Here is a 20,583-nt window from a genome sequence, read left to right on the forward strand (position 1 = left end):
GGGCTCTTTAGTCTAGAGCAGGGATCTCCAAAGTACGGCCCATGGGCCACATCCGGCCCACCTTCTTTTTATCCAGCCTGTGCGTGCATGTGAGTGTGCTTACGTGTGGGCGGGAATGCAGGTATGCATGCGAGTGGGAGTGCATGTGGGCAGGGGGGGTGCATGCAGCTGGGCAGGAGTGCATGTGTGCATAACCTGTTTCCCCAAAAATAAGACCTAATCTGAAAATAAGACCTAGTATGATTTTTAGGATGCTTGTAATATAAGCTGTACTCCAAAAATAGGCCCTAGTTAAGTGAAACCCCACCCTCTACCATTGTGCAGCATTGTACAGCAACCAGGTGACATGATTGTATTTGAATAAATGTAGAGTGCTATACATGAAAAAAAATAAAACATCCCCTGAAAATAAGCCCTAATGCATTTTTGGAGCAAAAATTAATATGACCCTGTCTTATTTTCAGGGAAACACGGTATACATGCGTGTACACAAGCTCGCGTTCCTTCGGCCCTTGGAAATACAGTGGTGCCTCGCTTAGCGACGTTAATCCATGCAAGAAAAAACGTTGCTAAGCAATTTCATCGCTAAACAGAATTAAAAAGCCCATAGAAACGCATTAAAACGCCATTAAAACGCCAACCTTAAAGCGAAGATCCTCCATAGGGGTGGCCATTTTCGGTGCCTCTAAAGCGAGGACACACAGCGGGCGGCCATTTTGAAACCGCCGATTAGCTGGCCGAAAATGGGGGCTTTGCGATGATCGCTTCCCTGTGATCATCACAAAGCAAATTTTCCCCATAGGGACCATCACTAAGCGATTGCTTTTGCGATTGCTTAAACTCCGTTGCTAAGTGATTTCGTCGCTCAACGGAACGATCGCTAAGCGAGGCACCACTGTACAGCAAATATATTATGCAGCTCTCACTGTGAAAAGTTTGGAGACCCCTGGTCTAGAGAAAAGGTGCCTGAGGGAGGACATGATTGAGATGTATAAAATTATGCAGGGGATGGATAAAGGGAAGCTCTTTTCTTTTTCCCCTCACGCAATACTAGAACCAGGGGACATTCCCTCCAGTTGAGTGTTGGGAGAGTGAGAACAGACAAAAGAAAATATATCTTGACCCAACTTGTTGTTAGTCTGTGGACCTCCTTGCCACAAGATGTGGTGATGGCATCTGGCCTAGATGCCTTGAAAGGGGGATTGGACAGGTTCCTGGAGGAAATGTCCATTGCAGGTTACAAACCATGATGGGGATGTATAATCTCCAGGCTTAAGGAAGGTACCTCCGAATGCCAGATGAAGGGGAGGGGGATCAGGAGACAGGTATCTAGTTGTCTCATGTGCTCCCAGAGACACCTGGTGGGGCCACTGTGAGAGACAGGAAGCTGGACTAGATGGGCCTTTGGCCTGATCCAGCAGGACTCTTCTTGTGTTTTTATGTTATAGAATGATTCGGCAGGGCTCTTCTTACGTTCATATTTGTTGTCACACATCAATTGTATCACACAGCATGTGACAACAAATGCCTACACTGATTTTTAACAGGAATTTGCAGCTAAAAATTAGTTATGCTAGTACAGTCATGCCTCGTTTTACTATTGCCCCGCATTACGACGAAACCGCATTACAACGATCTTTTTGTAATCGCAATTGTGATCGCAAAACGATGGTCTAAATGGGGTTTTTTCACTTTGCGATGATCGGTTCCCTGTTTCGGGATTCTTCACAAAACGATGATTTTAAAACCGACTCTTCACAAAACGATGATTTTAAAACAGCTGATTGGTGGTTTCAAAATGGCCACCGGGTAAACAAAATGGCTCCCCGCTGTTTTCTGGGACGGATTCCTCGCAAGACAGGCAGCGAAAACGGCTGCCCTATGGAGGATCTTCGCTGGACGGTAAGTTTTGACCCCATTGGAACGCATTGAAGGGGTTTCAATGCATCCCCCCCCCCCCCGCTTTACTATGTTTTCGCTTAGCAGCGATTTTCCTGGAACGGATTATCACCGTTAAGCGAGGCACCACTGTATTTTCAATTGGATTCTGATCATGTCATATTTTTATAACCTTAATTGCGAGGAAAGCAGAAGTGTTAAGAGATAGTAAATTGCAGTCTAAATGGTAAGGGTGCAATTAGACAGCAAGAAAGCCATGTGTCTATTTGCACCAAAAGGGTCTATTTCCCAGGAGCTATCTCCCCTAAAGTGACCTTTCAGTCGGATAGGGAATAATTCTAGCCCAGCCTCAACCTTAGCAGCCCTACTGCTAGCACCGACTGAGGTAAGGGTGTAGTACTATGCCCCTCATATGTCATGAGCTCACAACGGACCACCTACAAGTGGTCCAAAATGCAAACTATATGCCACGTGGTCACAACCTAAACCTCAGAACCTTTTCCAGCCACCTGCGTAGGAAGCATGTTAAATTAGAAGCGCAACAAGAAATGACCATTAGCTTATAACATTTGGAGACTCCACTGCTGATCTTCAATGACACACACACCTCAAAAAAAGGGGGTCAGAGAATGCCACGTTTTCATTCCAAGCTGCTCTGAGATGGGCAACTGCCTGTTAAAAAATGTAAGAACCTGAAGAAAAGTATGATGTGCCATGTTCCAGGGTTATCTGGGCATCAAGTTAAGTGGCTTTTTAGAAATCATTTCCTCTGCAACCTCTAGTCTCCCAAACTGATGGTTCGAGGGTGCGCTTGCGAACAGAAGACCCAAGGAAAAGGCCATTTTTCCCCACACTTTTGGAGAGACTGTGGAGAGATTTCTTTGTTGTCGCTCTGGCGGACTTTCCACGCCCAAACCACTCGATTTTACTATTGAGGAAAATAAGGGCCAGCGCTCAGCCACCTCTCTAAACCATCTTGGGAGTACATCTTATGTTAGCCTTTTCTCTCTCTTCTGCTCCTTTTATTGTTATTTTCAGCCAGCACCTGTCTCTTCCCCCCCCGCGCTTTTCAGGCAGCCTTTTCCCTCTTCTTTGTCTTCGATTCTCTTTGTCCTGCCTCGCCTCCCCCCCATCCTTTCCCGCTTTTTTCGCCCTCAACTCCGCTCCCGCTCTTTTACCTCAGCTTTCGGGGCACCCCTTTGGGCCTTTCGCTTCCCCTCACACCCTAAGACCCCGAGGCAAAGCAGGGCAGGGGGCCGTTTCCTTCCTCCTCCCGCCGCCGCCATCACCACCACCACCACCACCGTCGTCGTCTCCAGTCCCCTCAGTTTTCCCCCCCGTCACAATACCCGCCAGGCCAACCCAACAATCCCGAGACCCGCCCGGCCTCTTTTCCCTCCCGGCGGCCAAGATTGGGCTGAAAAGAGGAGGGCGCGCGTGTGGATGCCGTCTGAGGGAAACACAGAGGAGGAGGAAGGAGTGGAGGTGCCGCCGCCAACCCCGCCACTCGCCCCTGCTGCTGCTGCCATTGCCGACGCTTCGGGCCCCGTACCGCCCTCCCTCGTCCGCCCTCTTTCCCCTCCCAGGCGTGGCGGCTGTCCTCGCTGCCGAACCCGCCTCCTTTCCCTCCTCCTCCTCCAGCTCCTGCCGCCGCCGCCGAGCCCTTCCCAAGCGCCGGCCGTTGCTGCTCCCACACGGCCGCCACCCAATCGCCCGGCTCGGGGCGGGGCTGGAGCTGCCTGGGCCGCCGCTGCCGCCGCCGCCACCACCGCCGCCGCCGCCCGCGGCCGCCGCTGCTGCTGCTGGGGGAGCCGGCGGGGGGAAGCAGCCATGGAACAAAAGAAGCCCTGAGCCGAGTCGGGGCCGTGGCGGCGGCAGCAGCAGCAGTAGGACGCCCACCATCCCTCCTCCTCTCCCGACGCCCACCGCCCAGGCCTTGCCAGAGGAGGAGGAAGAGGGAACCGCGGCCCCCGCCGCCGCTGAGGGAAAGCCGGCAGCAACATGTCGCCAAGGACCGAGTAGCCGGAGCGCGTCGCCGCCGCCCTCCTCTTCCTCCTCCTCCTCCTCGCCCCCTTCTTTGTCGCCGCCGCCGCTTCCACCTCCTCCGCCCGGCCTAGCCGAGCTCCCTTCGCCGGCCATGCCGAGCGGCAGCGCCTCGCCGTCGCCTCAGGAGGAGCCGCCCGAGCTGGTGGTTCTGCTGCCGTCCAGGCCGCCGCCGGGCCTGCTCCTTCACTACCACCACCACAACCAGCACCACCACCCGTCGCCGCCGCCGCCACCCCTTTCCTCCTCCTCCTCCTCGTCTCTGGCCGACACGGTGCTGCTGAGGGAGCGCCTCGCCGGCCTGGGCCTGCGGGAGCGCCGGAGCGAGCTGGCGCCGGCCTCCCGGGAGCTCCATGAGGCGGCGGAAGAAGAAGAAGACGGCGACGACGACGAAGGAGAGGCGCCTGGCGGGGGCCGAAGCAGCGACCTGGAGCTTGACTTGGAGGAGCCGCCGGGGGAAGATGGAGGGGGCGGCGGCGGCGAAGAAGAGGAGGAGGAGGAAGAAGAAGAGCTGCTGGAGCCCGGAGGAAGAGGAGGAGGCCCGGCCTCTTTGTTGCTGCTGCCCTCGCCGGCCTCGCCCCCGCTCTTGCCGCCGGGGCTCGGGTCGGTCTTGCTGCCGCCGCCGCCGCCTCATTCCGCCGGCCCGGCCTTCGAGGCTCCGGAGGCGGCGGTGGGGCTGGGCGGGGCGCTCTACGGGCCCGGCGACGAGGTCCACCCCGGGGTGATGGCGGCGATGCTGTCTCAAGCTTACGGGCCTCCTGGTAGCGGCAGCGGAGGAGGAGTGGCGGCGGCGGCCCCGACCAGCGGGATGCCTCCGGGCCCGGTTTTGAACGGAGAGCAGGCGGCGCTGCTGCGGAGGAAGAGCGTCAACACCACCGAATGCGTCCCGGTGCCCAGCTCCGAGCATGTGGCCGAGATCGTGGGCCGGCAGGGTGAGTGAGTCCGGGTGGCTTTGTTGTGGGATGATTGGGGGGGGGCGGCGGCGTTGAAACAACAAAAGAAGGCCGGGTGTGGACTGGAAAGACCGGCACCACGCCCACAAAAGCCTGCTGTGAACCCAGAGGAAGGGAGGGTGTTGGGGGTGGGGAGGGTACGATCCGAGGATCCAGTGGATCCTGCTATTAGGGGGTGGCCAGGGAGGACGAGGAGGCAGCTGCTGCTTCTGCTGGCCCATGCATACTCGAGGGCGGCGGGATCGCACCCAAAGAAGACAATGAGATTTTGCTTAGAAAGCCCAGTGAGGGGTTGCCATGAGAGGGGCGCCTGGTTCTGCTGGAATGGGATGCTCTCAGGTAGGGCGACAATGAAGTTCAGTCTGCACAGAAGGATCGCCACGGTGTCCTGAGAGAGCTGTAGCATTAAAGGGGTGGGGAAAGTAGATTTGAGGGTGATGGGTGAGGAGTTGACAAAGGGAGGCACTTTGGATAGGTGGTAAGAGTCGCTAGACATGGGTGGAGGCAGGGATTGGGTTGGGATGCTTGGAAGGATGGAAAAGGAACTTGGGGGAAGCCTGAAAGATGGGAGGGCTATTTGATTCTTTGTGTCCTGCAAAAGAAAGAAGGCTGTAATGGTTTTTGGTTCTGCTGTGATGGAAAGATGGGAGGTCATTAAATAGTTATGCAGCAGGTCTTTGGACAGGTCTGGGCATGTTCAGCAGGGAGAATGAGACTATTTCAGGAACTTTCACAGTTAATAATAGTTAAGTGGCAGAGATGAGAAAATAATTTGGGGTCTGTGGGGTGCTTTGTTTCCTAAAAATGAATTTTCTGGAAATAGTGTTGGGGCATAAAGTTGTCAACCCACCCAGATGTGTGCCAGCAACAATATATGGACATGGTGATAGTACTGGGGAAGAAAGAAAGCCGAGTCAGACTTTTTAGGGAGATGATTAATTAATCAAAATTGTCATCAAGTCGTGTAAGAGCAGTTTAGAGGAATGCTTTGTGTTGGGGCAATAAGTGGACTCGGAGCCCATCAGCACTGAGCATTTGTCCAATTTTCCCTGCATCCCTTATACCAGCACTGCATCCCAGCGCCTACACAACACAGGACTGAATACACTATAGTGTCCATAAAGCAGGACAAAAAAAAAACCCCTCTTGCTTCCTGTTTGTGTTTGTTTTGTTTTGAAACCACCACCAGGTAGTAGCATATTTTTGTTTGGTTATACTCTGATTTTCTACAGTGCAGAATCTGCTCTTATGGGTCTCAGGACAATGTTAATGTGATCACTCTCCAGCTCCTGCAGATGGGCAAAACAAGGAGGACAGGAGAGGAAATGAAGTAGGCGGGGAGAGAGGAAATAATATAGACAGGAGACTATGTTGGGAATGAGGGAGCAATTCTGGATGTGAGCAGACAGGCAGTACAAGGACAACCCAGTGCACCCAGGACATCCCACAACAAATACCCCTCCCTAGGTGTCAATGCAATTACTGATATCAGCTGTTCATATACACTGCAAAAAATGGTAGAACAATAGAAACAACATTGCTGTACAGATGAGCCCTCTCTAGAGAAAGTAGATCGAATAGAACAATCTATCCCAAACTTATATTGGCTTACAGCTCCGATTTTTCCAAGGTATTATAGCTAGTGGCATCTATCTTTTGAGATCATATCCAAGTGAGGGGTTGTTGTGATGGTACTTTTCTGTTTCCTAGAACTGGAGAGACCCGAGTTCAAAACCTCATTAAACCATATACAAGTCATCTGCTCAACTTCATTGAGAGAATAGTTATGGAATAATCCTGTGCACACTGTCTTTTGTTCTTTGAAGAAAGAGCAGGTAGCAGTGATCCATGACATTGGTCATTTACTGGTTTGGGTGCAGAGTTTGGTTCTGGAATAACTTAAATTATAATTATTACTTCAGTAAATGTGTGTGAGTGTGACCCTTTAGAGAGTTACGTGCTTCTGAGAGGTCTTTCATGGAAAGTTTTTCATTGGCCAGAATCCGGTTGTGGAATACACATGTATAAAGAGAATTGTGCAAGGTGTGTTTTTTTTACAGTTTTGTAGTCATCTGCTACATGTCCAAGTATTAAACCAGATACACACCTCACCTGTGTCCAGGCATACAACAAACAGCTGAAATGATTGCATACCACACTTGTACATATCTTCTGGTTTATCTGATTATAATAGGATTCTGGGAATTATGTGACAAATTATTGTAGGCAGAGATAAATTTGGAAAGATACCTTTCTGTTGCAATTAAGCAAATTCCCAAGGCAAAACCTATTTACTAAGTGCACTATAACGTGTGAACAGTGATATTAGTTTAGGATCGCAGCACCATAATTATGAGTGCAGAATAATCCCCAAAAGTACAGAATGTGAGAAATCAGTGTTTTGAGTCAAGCATAACTCTGTGGTAGTGCTATTTCAAAGGGCTACTTAGCAAGTAATGGACAGAGTCATTTTAGGACAGAATGGAAGTAAAGATGAGGCACAACTATTCTTTCAGAGCAACATAGTTAAATTTGTAACATGATTTTCATCTCTTTTTATTGCAAATTATAAAATATTCTTAAATTCTGTATCAACATAAAAGGATTGAATCAGTCAGTCTTTTCTCTCATCCACTCTCATTAAGATCAATTGTCTGGTGCTTTCTTGTTCCTCCTCCCCTTTGAAACTGTTCCCCTGCCTTGCCTTTCTGGTCTGGGAATACAGTATCCTGAAATTGATGGGAAGAGCAATGTGCATGAAAATATCTGACTGAAGTGACCTGTGAGGCATGGATTAAAGGTTGAAATAAGTCTATTACATTTCTTCATGAAGGGATAAGCTTTAAACATACATGTTAACATGAAGTTTAAGTTATATTAAGGTTATGTTATGTTTTCGTCCTTTTGGGGAGGTTTATTTAAGAAATCCTCATCATTGATTACAACTGAATATGAAACTTGCATGGGCCAGTTGCTGCCGGCAAGTTTATAACTGGCCCCTTCTAATGGTCAGTTGCCTTCTGAGAAGCTACTCAGTGGGGTGAATTTATACTGTTTTGGCTTAAGAATTTGATGTCTCCACTAGACAGTAATTAAGCAAAAAAAATACAAAACAGTTTCACAAAGAACAGTTTTAAGAAAGCTGTATGGGTTCTTTTATGTTTGTCGGGCAAGATCTCTTGTTCTACAATTTCAGCTTCTGCTTCCTACGGTGTTTCTGACAACTAATCTGTTTTTCCTATTATGCCTCTTGTGGTGACATGGCTTAAGATGTCATAAAGTCAAGTCATCATTTCCTTGTGGATGTTATGATCGCCCAACAGGGTATTTCCATTAACTTAATTACAGTGTTATAGCACATGTTTGTATTTTGTTTGGAAAATGCCTCAGAAGTTGCTTTTCAATAAGTTAATTTGGCAGGGCTCTTTACTGATTATTAATCTTTCTTTTAACCAACTAATCAATTTATTTGAATTCATATCATCCAAACCTTCATATATGTGCCTTTTGAGATAAGAAAGAACAACTAATATAGTGTACAGTTTAATATATGGTAGCCGCCATTCATTGTTATAAGAAATTTTTCTATTTTTAAATTGTTTTTATTTCACTCCATGTTACATTAACGTAGTAGAACCAAAACATCTTTAAATAAATATGTTCACCTCTGAGCTGCATTCTCACTAATTAAAATTGATCTTGATAGCCCCACCAGTTGATCAAGTAAAGCTTTACTTGCTCTATCAATGAAATCTCACAATATTACAGTTAAGATGCATGTAGTGGATTTTTAAAAATACTTTGTCTCGGAAGCAAGTATTTGAAATAATTAAGCAAGGTGTCCTCTTGATGTTTTAGGCTTTTACTCCCATAATCCCTGGCAGTTTCCTTTGATTGCTAGAGTTTAAGGGGGTTGTAGTTCTAAGCATCTGGAGGGCAGAAGGTCATTTCTTTCTAGTTTAAAGACTTGCTAAGAGAACCCTGGATCCCAGTTCTTGTTAGATCTTCAGCATCTCTGACAATTGATGGTGCTGGGAGAGGTTTATTAAAGGTGATAAAGCAAATGTATAGGAAATACTGCCTTGGATAACCCTGTATAGAGATGCTTGAAGACTATTCTGTCAACCACTGCAGTCCTAATTAGGGATGGGCACAGTGAAAATTCCCAGAAAGCACCAGAAGCAACTTCTTTTTTCAGCATGAAACTAGGCACAAACGTGGTCTGTCCAACCCAGCCTTCATCTAGGTAACTGGTTCTTAACCTTGGGTTACTCAGGAGTTTTGGACTGCAACTCCCAGAAGCCTTCACCACCAACTGTGCTGACTGGGGTTTCTGGGAGTTGCAGTTCAAAAGCATCTGAGTAACAAAGGTTAAGAACCACTGATCTAGGTGAACACAGTTTGGCAGGTCGAACTCCTAGAATGGGAACTTCTGGGATCTGGATGTTTTAAAAACTCCCCTACTTGAAGATGAGAGAGGTTTACCAGAGCTATCAAATCTAGCCAGGCACCTCACCCCTGTAATTTACTCCTGCTTTGCAGTCACAGAGGTTTCAGATATTGTGAACTCTGTGTTCTAATAAACTGAGAAAAGTTATCTGTCTCCACTTCTGGCCATATGTGAAAATGTTCCCATAAAGGCCCACAAAGTTTTTTCACTGAGCACAATTTCCCTTTAGCTGTTATCACAAAACTGCTAGAAATCTCTCCCATATGGTGGTTATAATAGTGACAATGTTTGAAGCATATTTTCGATACAGCACCAAAATGATCAGAAAGACATTCACTTCCAAAAAAATCAGTACAAAAATATTATCTGATCAGAGTTCAGTTTTCTCAGTTTTAATAAGAAATTTTACCCACTCAATCTTACCCACTCAGATTGACATTTCCTTGTTTTGGGAAAAATATAGCTTAAGTAATGCTGCAGAAAGGTAAATGAATAGATGTTCTGGTTTTTTTAAAGTTTTTTATAAACATTAAACAATAATTTAGTAGACTTAAATGAATGACAACAAGAAGGGGAAAAATCCCAAGTCTGAATGTCTAAGTTGACTTCCTACTAAACTGTTCATTGTTCCCCATGTATTGTCAGTTTGTCTTTTGCTCACAAGTGTCCAAATCATTTCCCTACACACAAGTCTTTGGTGTAGAAAATACTAAATAAATGTAAAGAATAAGAATTTGTATTCTTTGTGTAGCAAAAAAAAATTTAAAATTAAATTATATAAATCCCAATATATTCATGAAGAAATTATCATAATGTTTTGCATTTCATTAATCTTTTTTCCTTAAACTACTCCCTTGATGTGCATATAGTTGGGATGGGATGGGGTATACGTCAAGTCAGATTCAGGAGGACATGTCTCTGTCAAAGAATATTTGCCCTGCTAGTTGAATATAACTTCCCTTAGCGAGGTAGAACACTAGATGCGGGGAACATTGTTGTTAATGTCCACACTTTATGGCCTTCTTAGAGGCATCTGGCTTGCGGGTGTTGGGAACAGGATACTGGGCCAGATGGTTCCCTTCTGATCCTGCAAGGCTCCTTCTTAACATATTCATGATGCCTCCAGTAGAATCCACACTGCAAGAAGTGGAATTAATTAGCATGTGTGGTGGGGGAGGACTGTCATTGCAGTGATAATGATCTAACTTTTTTTAAAAAAAAAAGACAGCGTAGAAATCTTTGCTGTGCTGAGTGATTAGCAATCGAAGGCAGCCTTAATATACAACAAATTCCAGATGGACCTTAAGATTGCCGTTTGTGATAGTGACTTAAAAGTAGTGACTTAAAAAAAATTGGATAACTCAATCAAGCAAGTTAATTACACATCTTGATAGCAGATGTTTTTTTCAGATTGAAGTACAGTACTATACATATATTAGAATATGTTGTTGGCACATTATTTGACTTGCAATCAGGATTGGTTAGGCCTTCTTCCTTCATGTGATGGGGGCATCATGTGCATATATTTCTTCATCTCCCTGTGGATTGATATCCCAACATTAAATTTGTTATGTCATATGAAGATTAAGGTATATAATCCATTCTGGAGAATTAGAAAAGAATAATTTACTTTGTTTTTCTGTTTATAAGACGACCCAGTGTATAAGACGACTCCCCCTTTTCTAACCCCCAAATTAGAAAAACTGAAAATTTGCATGATTGCACCCCTTTGGTCCTGAAGCCCTTTCATGGCTGCCTCAGGATCAGAGGGATGCGAGCATGCCACCCTTTCACGGCTGCTTTGCTCTGTGGCTTTGCAAAAGGCAGGGAAAGCTGCTGTGTATAAAACAACCCTCAATTTTTGTCAAATTATTTAAGTAAAAAGTGTTGTTTTATACACAGAAAAATATGGTATATGCATGGTATAGACACATGCAGCACTTATTCAAGATTAATTTCTGCACCTAATATTTAGTGTTACCCTCATGAGAACTGTATATAGTAGGGACTTCATTGGGCACTGAGGCTGCTTCCCGTCTTCTAGGGGGAGACTTCTCTTGTCCATATATTAAATTTTATTGTGTTTATTACATAAATGTTTGGTTTCTCTTTTCATTTTTCCTACAATTCCCAGATGGCAGAAGGTAAGGTACATGTGCATAGATAGCATAAAATATAGCTGTTTAGAGAAATTCTTTACTGGTTATGTGCACATTCTGGTTGGATAGCTCAGTGGTTTAGATATCTGGCTGTGGAGCCAGAGGTGGGGAGCTCAATTCCCCACTGTGTCTTCTGTGATGTAGAGCCAGCCTGTGTGGCTTTGAGCCAGCTGCACAGTTCCATGGCGTCCCCAGAAGAAGGAAATAGTAAATCACTTCTCAGTATTCTCTACCTGGTAAACCCTGAAAAACACTGTCATGTCACAATTGACTTGATGGTGCAGTTATGCATTGCTGCGTGACTTTCCCATTATTCCTAGAAGAAAGCCTTTTGAAATGACATCAGAATTGACTTTACACCCCATAGTTACTACTAGTATTATTATATGCGCAGTTTTACTTGTATGAAACTAAGACTTCCATATTTTTAATGTTTGGTATATGCTAAAGAGTATTACAGTGGTGCCTCACATAGCGACGTTAATCCGTGCAGCAAAAATCGCTGCTAAGCGATTTCATCGCTATGCAGTTTTAAAAAGCCCATAGAAACACATTAAAACCTTTTTAATGCGTTCCTATGGGCAAAAAAACTGACCTTAAAGCGAAGATCCTCCATATGGCGGCCATTTTCTTTGCCTCTTAAGCGAGGAATCCGTCCCTAAACACAGCGGGCGGCCATTTTTTTAAACCGGTGGCCATTTTGGAACCGCTGATCAGCTATTAAAAATCATTGCTTTGCGATGTTCGGTAAGCGAAACGGCAAACCGATCATTGCAAAGCGAAAAAAACACATAGGAAACATCGCAATGTGATCGCTTTTGCGATCACAAAAAGTTTGTCGCTATGCGGTTTCGTCGCTAAACGGAGCGCCCATTAAGCGAGGCACCACTGTATTTTACATGCTATGTTCATTTTTATCTTACTAAAACCATAAAGTAATTTAAAGCAAAATTAAACCTCCAAATTTTTCACAGTAGCCTGATTGGTTAGTTTTTAAAAGAATAAAAAAAATTATCACGGCTTCAAAATTTCTGGATTTTATTACTTTATGGTCAAAATATTTGTTTTTATCCTTTTATGAAGATTGTAAGCTTCCTTGAGGGCTACTTTGTAATGGAAAGGTGGAATATAAATGTAATAAATAAACAAATAGTACCTGTGTTCATGATACCCATTGTGGTGTAATGGACTGCATGAGAGACTAGGACTCAGGAGGCTTGGGTTCAAATCCCTGCTTAGCCATTGAAACTCACTGCCACTAAAACCACTCCTTTAATATCTCATTTACCTTGGAAGGCTGCCATATGTTGGGCCCAACTTGACACATGCCACCAACAACCTCAGTCTTTGGCCACTCTGCTGCCTGAATTGGAAGGGTATCATAGGCTGAGGGACCTCTGGTGTAATGGTTAGAATTGTTCTTCAGATCACCTTTCAACCATGAATCTTACAGGATAACCTTTGGCCTACTGCACCATACAGGGCTATTGCAGTAAACCGGCCACTATATTTGGTTTTGAGCTTTTGAATAGATGGGAAGGAAACAGATTCGTTAATGAAATAAGAATATGTTTCTCTCCTAAGATTTCTCTGATTCTAAAAGTAAAGAAAGATAAAATAATTTACCAAAAAAAACCTCACTCCCCCAAAACACTGCCATCGTTCCTCTTGTTTCTTATCCCCCAATGTTATTTCAGTGTTACTTTTGTTTTGTGTTTTCAGAAAAGAAACTACAGTGGTGCCTCGCACAACGAGTGCCTCACACAACGATGAATTCACACAACGATGCCTTTTTCTGTTAAATTTGCTGCCTCACACAGCGATGTTTCCTATGGGGGATTTTCACACAACGATCTCCATTTTCGCTCCTGTAAAAGTGTCTTACAATGTTTGGACACTGTTTTAAATGATTGCAATGGTTAGTCCACCTCCTGAAACCTATGCAAACTGATTTTGGTGTTGTTCTGACACTTCGTTAATTTATGATGATTTTTTGTTTTTTCCATTGGAAACCATTAGACAGACCATCCAATGGTTTCCTATGGAGAAAAAACAAAAAATCATCATAAATTAACGAAGTGTCAGAACAACACCAAAATCAGTTTGCATAGGTTTCAGGAGGTGGACTAACCATTGCAATCATTTAAAACAGCGTCCAAACATTGTAAGACACTTTTACAGGAGCGAAAAAGGACTTCGCAAAGGCATTGAAATGTATTGAGTCGGCTTCAATACATTCCAATATAGGAAACATTGTTTCACTCAACGATGTTTCCTATGGGGATTTTCACTGAACGATGGCAATCCGTTCCAATTGGAACGGATTAACCGGTTTTCAGTGCATTCCTATGAGAAATGGTGTTTCACAGAACGATGTTTCACACAACGTTGATTTTTTTGGAACCAATTAACATCGTTGTGTGAGGCACCACTGTATTTCTGTTACTGCTACGAAAATATTTTTTTTAGAAGTATAGAACTCTAAAGAAAATTACTGACATTTTTTAATCCTTATTTGTGGTAATTAGTACTTCAGAACTTATTTCTCTAGTTTTGTAAGGATTTGTTTATAAAAACAGGAATTTGATTCAAAGATAGTGTTCAGTTCTTGGGATAGATTTAAGAAACACATTCACAAGCAGTCAGGAATTTTTCAGCCGCTCTGAAGGGGGATTTGGGTAATCCTCAGTCTTCCTTCCCTACTTCCAGTGGTTGCAAGCAAGACACCCCGACACTTTTTATAACGAGGAATTATGTCTACTCACAACCACTGAAAAACAGATGACCACCCATGACTCCCACTGTATTGGCTCAGAAATAAAAACACATATAATCTCTCCCAAAACTCATTTACCAAGAAGTTCAATTCAAATCCCCCACCTCAGATTAGAGAGAGTGAGTGAGTGAGAGAGAGGGTCCTTGTTCAGATCTTTACAAGTGAGAGTAATTTCTTTTAGTAATAATCATGTGCGGTCAAGTCAATTCTGACCCTTTTCAGGGTTTTCCAGATAAAGGATAGAAAATGATGTCCTGGGACTGTGCAGCTTACCCAAGGCCACACAGGCTGGCTTCAGTTGCAGGAGGCACAGGGGGGAATTGAATTCCCAACCTCTGAAACCACAGCTAGATACTTAAAAGTGTGCTGCTAAACCAGCCAAATTTCAGAAAAAAGCAAGTTTTCCTTTCCTACAGGACTTCTTCAGGCCAGGTGGTGCAGTGCAATGCAGGTGGGCAAACAAAAAATCCAAAATTCATCCTGGCCAGATGTTGAGACTTCAATTTCTGTTGTTAAGAATCCCAGAATGGAGGGTGAAAATTTGCAGAACTGGTTGAGAATAATCAGGTTTCCTTTCAAGGATGTAGATTTTGTTGTGTGAGGAGTGTCTCTACAGAGATCTGCTGGGCATTTCATGCCTCCACTGTCTCCTTCCATTGAAGCATACAGCTTCTGTTTAGCTGCGAGTTGAAGCATCCAGAAACATGGAAAGCCTTGTATCAGAAAACGTGGAGTATGAAATATATTTGGCAAGTATTTAAAAAAGCAGTTAGTTGAAGTCAAATTAAGAGTATTACCTAGCAGTGATGTAGCCTTGAGTTATGGTAAATCTCCTTATTCTATTTGTAGATCCTGCCCAAGGTGTCTATTCTGGGTATTTTCCATAGCCAGACAAACAAACAAAATCATGTTTAAAAGAAGTAACCCTGTTGGTTTGTGCTACCGTATCGGGCAAAAACAAAATAAAAATAAAAAATAAGGAGGACAAAAACATTGTGACATCTCATAATTATAATCTTAGAACTGCAGAGCTGGAAGGGACCCTATGGATCATCAGGTCCAGCCCCTGTCAAGGAGGCACCATGGGGAATTGAACTCCCAGCCTCTGGCTCTGCAGCCAGAGGCTTCAACCACTTAACTATCCAGTAGTTCTTAAAGACTGTTATATTTTAATGTGAACTTTTTTTGGACAAGTCAGGTGTCTGAGGAAGTAGACCTATTCACGAAAGCTCACATTAAAATATATCACTTAGTCTTTAGGTGCCGTAACTTTTTTTCTATCAGGTCCCACAGAACTCTTCTTCAGACTGGGCATTGCAGAGCTTGGAAGGAGGAGGGTAAAAACAATGGTCCACAATTAACCCCAAATAACAGAATAACCCTTTGGCTAATTTCATGAATCATTTTCAGGTGGCTAAGGATCACAGGTCACATCACAGTTATTGACTGATTCATATAGTGAGAAAGTGTGGTGCATTACCTTGTGTGGCAGGAAAGCAAGCACCCTTGCCCGTTCATCTTGTCTCAGTCAGGGCTGGGTAGAGGACTGGACTGTAACAAATATCTGAAACATTTATTAAACAAAGAATGATAGTTATTTCAGAGCAGATCTCTTATGGAAATTGATTGCTCACAGGGTTTTTTCTCTTTTTGATGCAGTTATAAATGTGAGTGATTTTAGAACTCGACACATTTTAATTGGGCGTGAAATAGGAGAATGATATCACCCGCTTGGAATTCATGGATGATTGCAGGAAAATGCAGGATGGCATCAACTGGATACTAGTGCCTGTGGTTATATGCTAGTTCTTTGCTTCTCTTATCCAATCATCTTTTACTTTATTCATGTTAGAGTATTGCACAGTTTAGAATTATGGACATATATAAAAGATAAATAAAATCCAAACAAATTAAAATAGTAAAATGATTAGACTGTTTTTGACCAGAAGCACACTACTTCAATAGCGTTATCTTGGCCGTTTATTAGATGTTTTTTGTACACGTGGCAGGGCATAAATTACATGCGGCATTGATTAAATTTATTCACATTCACAGAAAATTTGTTCTGTATCTATCTTATTGCCCCATTTTCCTTAATTATTCTTTGAACTTCCTTCTTTGCTTCAAAATTTTAACTTCCATATGGTCCAGCCAGAATCTTGTCCTGGTGGGAAACACTCTTTGGCATTCATCCATTTGGCAAGATGTGTTGTTTTTGAAAAGCATAAGATAAATACATTGATTGGGCAGCATGGTGATTGGCAAAAATATTTTCTGCCATAATGTTTGTTTTACAGAAAAGTCAGACAGAACAATGATATAAATTTAGTTTGGATTAAATGTAATTTCTTTTTGAATTAAGTTATTTTTATCAGAAACATATTGGCTGAAATATAGTTGTAAGTTAGAGAAGGCCCATTGCATCAAAGGAATGCATATATGTTGCCTTACTATATCCCTGTTGATTCAGTGGGCCTGGTCCAGTGTCCTGTCCCCCCCCCTTAAGTCAGAGTCATGAAGAGCTATTAAAGTTGCTATTGAAATGCCGCACCTCATTTTGTATAATTACGGTTGAGGAGCTGAGTGTTTCTTTGCTTATAATGTACAGTACTCATTGTAAGACTAGTTCAGCCAGTATAACCTGGTGTCTGACACTGAACCCTTACACAGATTGGTGACAATTCAGTTTTTAGGAACAGGAATATAAGGGATTAGTTCATCTCACTTAGCATTAGCAGTTGAAAACTAGCAATTTTTGTCAGGCTTCCTTGAAGTTGTGCTACTTTCTTTAGCTGAGGAGATCAGGAACTGAACCTGGGACCCTGTCTGTGCATACAAGATTGTGCTTTGCCTGACATTGAGCCTTTCCAATAAAAGCAAAGTGAGCTGCCAAAGGAAGAAGGGTCTTACCTCTGCATCTAGCATGGGAATGCAGCAGCCTGCCCAAGAATGGATGGAGATCTCTACTGTTTTTCTGGTAGTCCTCACAGGGCAAGTAACCTTTCTGGCCTTATTTTCAAAGTCTGCAACAGAGATCTCTAATCTGAATAACTGAAGTAATCATGCCTTTCTTGGTCTGTGTGATTTTTTTTATTAACATATACACACTGATAATTAAAAACTACTTCAACTTCTGTGATTGCCAGAATAATACCTTTCTTTGTTGTAATTGCCATGGCTAAATCATTTTGCTAATCCCAACTAGAGTAGATCCACTGAATCATTCAGTGAATAGTGAATCAACACATATGTAATTGTAGTGACTTAATAAGTCTACGCTAGTTGGATTACTACTCAGATTCAGGCCTATGGCTCCCCTTTCAGTATGTTTTCTTTTCCTTTGTGTTTCTTCCAAGCAGGCTTAATTTGGAACTGCATAATTTGTCTTCAGCAGTGCATGGTGAAGAGGGAGAGTTCTCTTAAGGATAAATTGTTACTTTATAAATGTGCCTGTACTTTTATAGTCTGTCTTGATATTGTTTCCTTGCATGCTGCTTCTCAGTAATGTCATCTATAAATACACAGATTTCAATTTGGAACTGTTGATCATAGCTACTTGACATCCATGCCTTCTAGAGACAAGCACAGACTTGTTTTGTACTAGCATATGCGAGAGTAGTTGTGAGAATTTTATTGTGCATCATTTCTGATGTAGCACCTTCAACCCACTAAGTGTGGCACAGACAATTTTGATCTTGCATAAGTACCTTATGTGTTAAAACTGTTAGCAAACCAGGGAAAGGAGACAGAGCTAGAAAATGGCACGCCTTATTTAGTGGGAAATATTAAGGATATGGCTTGCTTGCTTTTCAGAGGGGTTGTGGCTAAGGCATGGAAGTACTAGGTTTGTATGTTATTAGTTCAGACCATTCCTTGTAAGTGCTGCTGCTGTTGTAGCAGACTTCAGCCAACAAAAATCTACTTTTTTCTTTTATGTGTGAATTTCATGCTTGCCTTTGCTTTAATGCCGTGTCCTTCTGTCATACAAGGGTCTAGTAGACCTAGTACCAAAAATGGAATCTCTGTAGCATGACCCTGTTAAACACAATCACCTGTAAATTTACTGTTGGGCAGTGCAATGTTGTAGGATTTTTTGCTACATAAGAATGGTTTTTTTAAAAAAATTAGGGGTTTTATTTAAATATTTTGAAAAAGATGTAAATGCCAAATTTCTATATTAATATTGGTGTGCTTAAATAAGCCATGTAGTCAGTTTCTCAACAAGTAATGTCTCTGCCAGATGCTTCAAGTTGAACAAGCTTTTCCTATATAAATGAAGAACTGATTTAATGTTTTCTCAAATAATGAATATTTACACACTACCTGTCAAATGCAGGCATTTCATTTTCTATTCATTAAAATAAATTGCTATAGTCTGTTCAGTCATGTACTTAAACTTTTTGTTTGCTGTATTTATTTTGTCTGGGTGGGGTTGATCTGAAGGAGACCGAAGCAAAAGATCAACACTAGCAGGAAGGTGGAAGGACAAAATGTACAATAGATAGTAGATTCACATACTCTTACACCTAACCCCACAATTAGCACATCTATTTGGTATAAGACCTATATAGCAGAGGTCCCCAACCTTGGGGCTCCAGATGTTCTTGGACTTCAACTCCCAAAAATCCTGGCCAGCAGAGGTGGAGGTGAAGGCTTCTGGGAGGTGTAGTCCAAGAACATCTGGAGGCCCAAGGTTGGGGACCACTGCTATATAGTATATATTTAAGACATCCCAAATGTATATATAAAGAAGGAAAGCCTGCAAAATATGTACTGTGACACAGATGCAAGGCCTAGCTGTAGTAACAAAACAGGAGGTTAGGTTAATTTTATGATTGTAAATATCACCTAATGGACCAGTCTGCACCATTGTTTAGACCAGGGGTCGTCAACCCCCTAGTCCGCGGCCTGGTGCCGGTCTGTGGGCTTGCCGGAATTGGGCCGCAGATACGGCTCTCCAACCCCATGCATGCACACACACGCGGGCGGTATCACTCTCACGTACAGAGCGCAAGCATGACACGCCCCCCGCAAGCGTACCACGCCCCCCGCAAGCGCGCCACACCCATCACACGAGCGGAATGTGCCCCCCATGGAGCTCGGTTCCCCCCCCAGCCAGTCCGCGGCCCCCAAAAGTTTGGAGACCACTGGTTTAGACCACTTAAATTTACAGTTTTTTCTTGCTGATTGAAATAAGTTTGTCCTTACATTACTAACAAATCAAACCAAACATGTAGGGGAGCATCAGGTGATCACATTTACCTTTTAACATAGTTATGTCATCCAGGCAACTGGCTTCTCATGTCATTGTGTGGATCATGTAGAAAGTTTTATCAGTAGCTGTCCTGTGGCAGTTACTCATTTATGTTCATCCATTTACAGTCGGATGCCCATATCCACAGGAGATCCGTTCCACAATGTACCATGGAGAGTAGTGAACCCTAGTAGTGGGACAAGGGCCTCCTTGTATGTTGTATATAGGGCTGTAGTTACAGTGGTACTAGTGTATTGTGAAGCATGAAAAGTAAAAATGTGTATTCATAAGTGACCAGCTTATGCTTGCCTCTCAGGAGATGAGTTAGGTAGTTGTCTCTTTTTTATATTAGTTTTCAAGTACCGTATTTGCTGGCATACAAGGCAACTGGCCATATAAGACGACCCCCCCCCAACATTTCCACTCAAAATATAGAGTGGACGGCTCTGCGGCGGCGGCGGCTGCCTGGGGCTCTGCCCGGGCCCACCCTGGAAGTTCATGGCCGGCGGGAGGCGGGCAGGGAAGAGGGGAAGCGGCTGGGCGGGCAGCAGCAGGAGGAAGAGGGGAAGCAGGCGGGCGAGCAAGCAGCTGGCTCAGCAGCGAGAGGGCGAGGAAGAGGGGAAGCGGCTGGGTGGGCGGCAGGAGGAGGAGGGGAAGCGGGCAGGTGGCGGGCGGGCGAGTGAGCGAGCGCGCCGCTGGCTCAGCGGCGCGGGGCGGCGGGCTCTGGCTGCTCAGGCATGGCCAGCTCTGCTTCCCTCCCTCCATCCGGACCGACTGCCTACCTGCCCGCCTGCCTTCCTCCCCGACCAGCGTGGCCCCGCGTCACTTACTCAACGGCGGCAGCTCCTTCCTGGCCCAAATGAAGTGCACCCAGCGTTACAAAATAACCCCCCACACACACACTTGGAGGCATGTTTTTGGGGCCAAAAAATGCATCTTGTACGCTAGCAAATACGGTACCTTTTCTTTCTGTTTAGAGGCCATATTGGAGACTAATGTAATGCCTTAGTTAATATGCACAATCAACCACACACTGATTTTTTTTCTTT

General features: G+C 44.0%; 1 protein-coding gene across 1 annotated transcript in view; it reads left to right on the top strand.

Moving 5' to 3' along the window:
• Positions 1 to 1,843: 1,843 nt before the first annotated feature.
• MEX3C (mex-3 RNA binding family member C) overlaps positions 1,844 to 20,583 on the top strand; it is a 45,853-nt gene continuing 27,113 nt past the window's right edge. Inside the window, exon 1 of the mRNA XM_020811053.3 lies at positions 1,844 to 4,874. Coding sequence (XP_020666712.3) covers positions 2,891 to 4,874 — 1,984 coding nt within the window. The 5' untranslated portion in view covers positions 1,844 to 2,890. The remainder of the gene's footprint in view (positions 4,875 to 20,583) is intronic.

This window comes from Pogona vitticeps, chromosome 2, assembly GCF_051106095.1.
Source record: "Pogona vitticeps strain Pit_001003342236 chromosome 2, PviZW2.1, whole genome shotgun sequence".
In the NCBI taxonomy this organism is placed as follows: domain Eukaryota; kingdom Metazoa; phylum Chordata; class Lepidosauria; order Squamata; family Agamidae; genus Pogona; species Pogona vitticeps.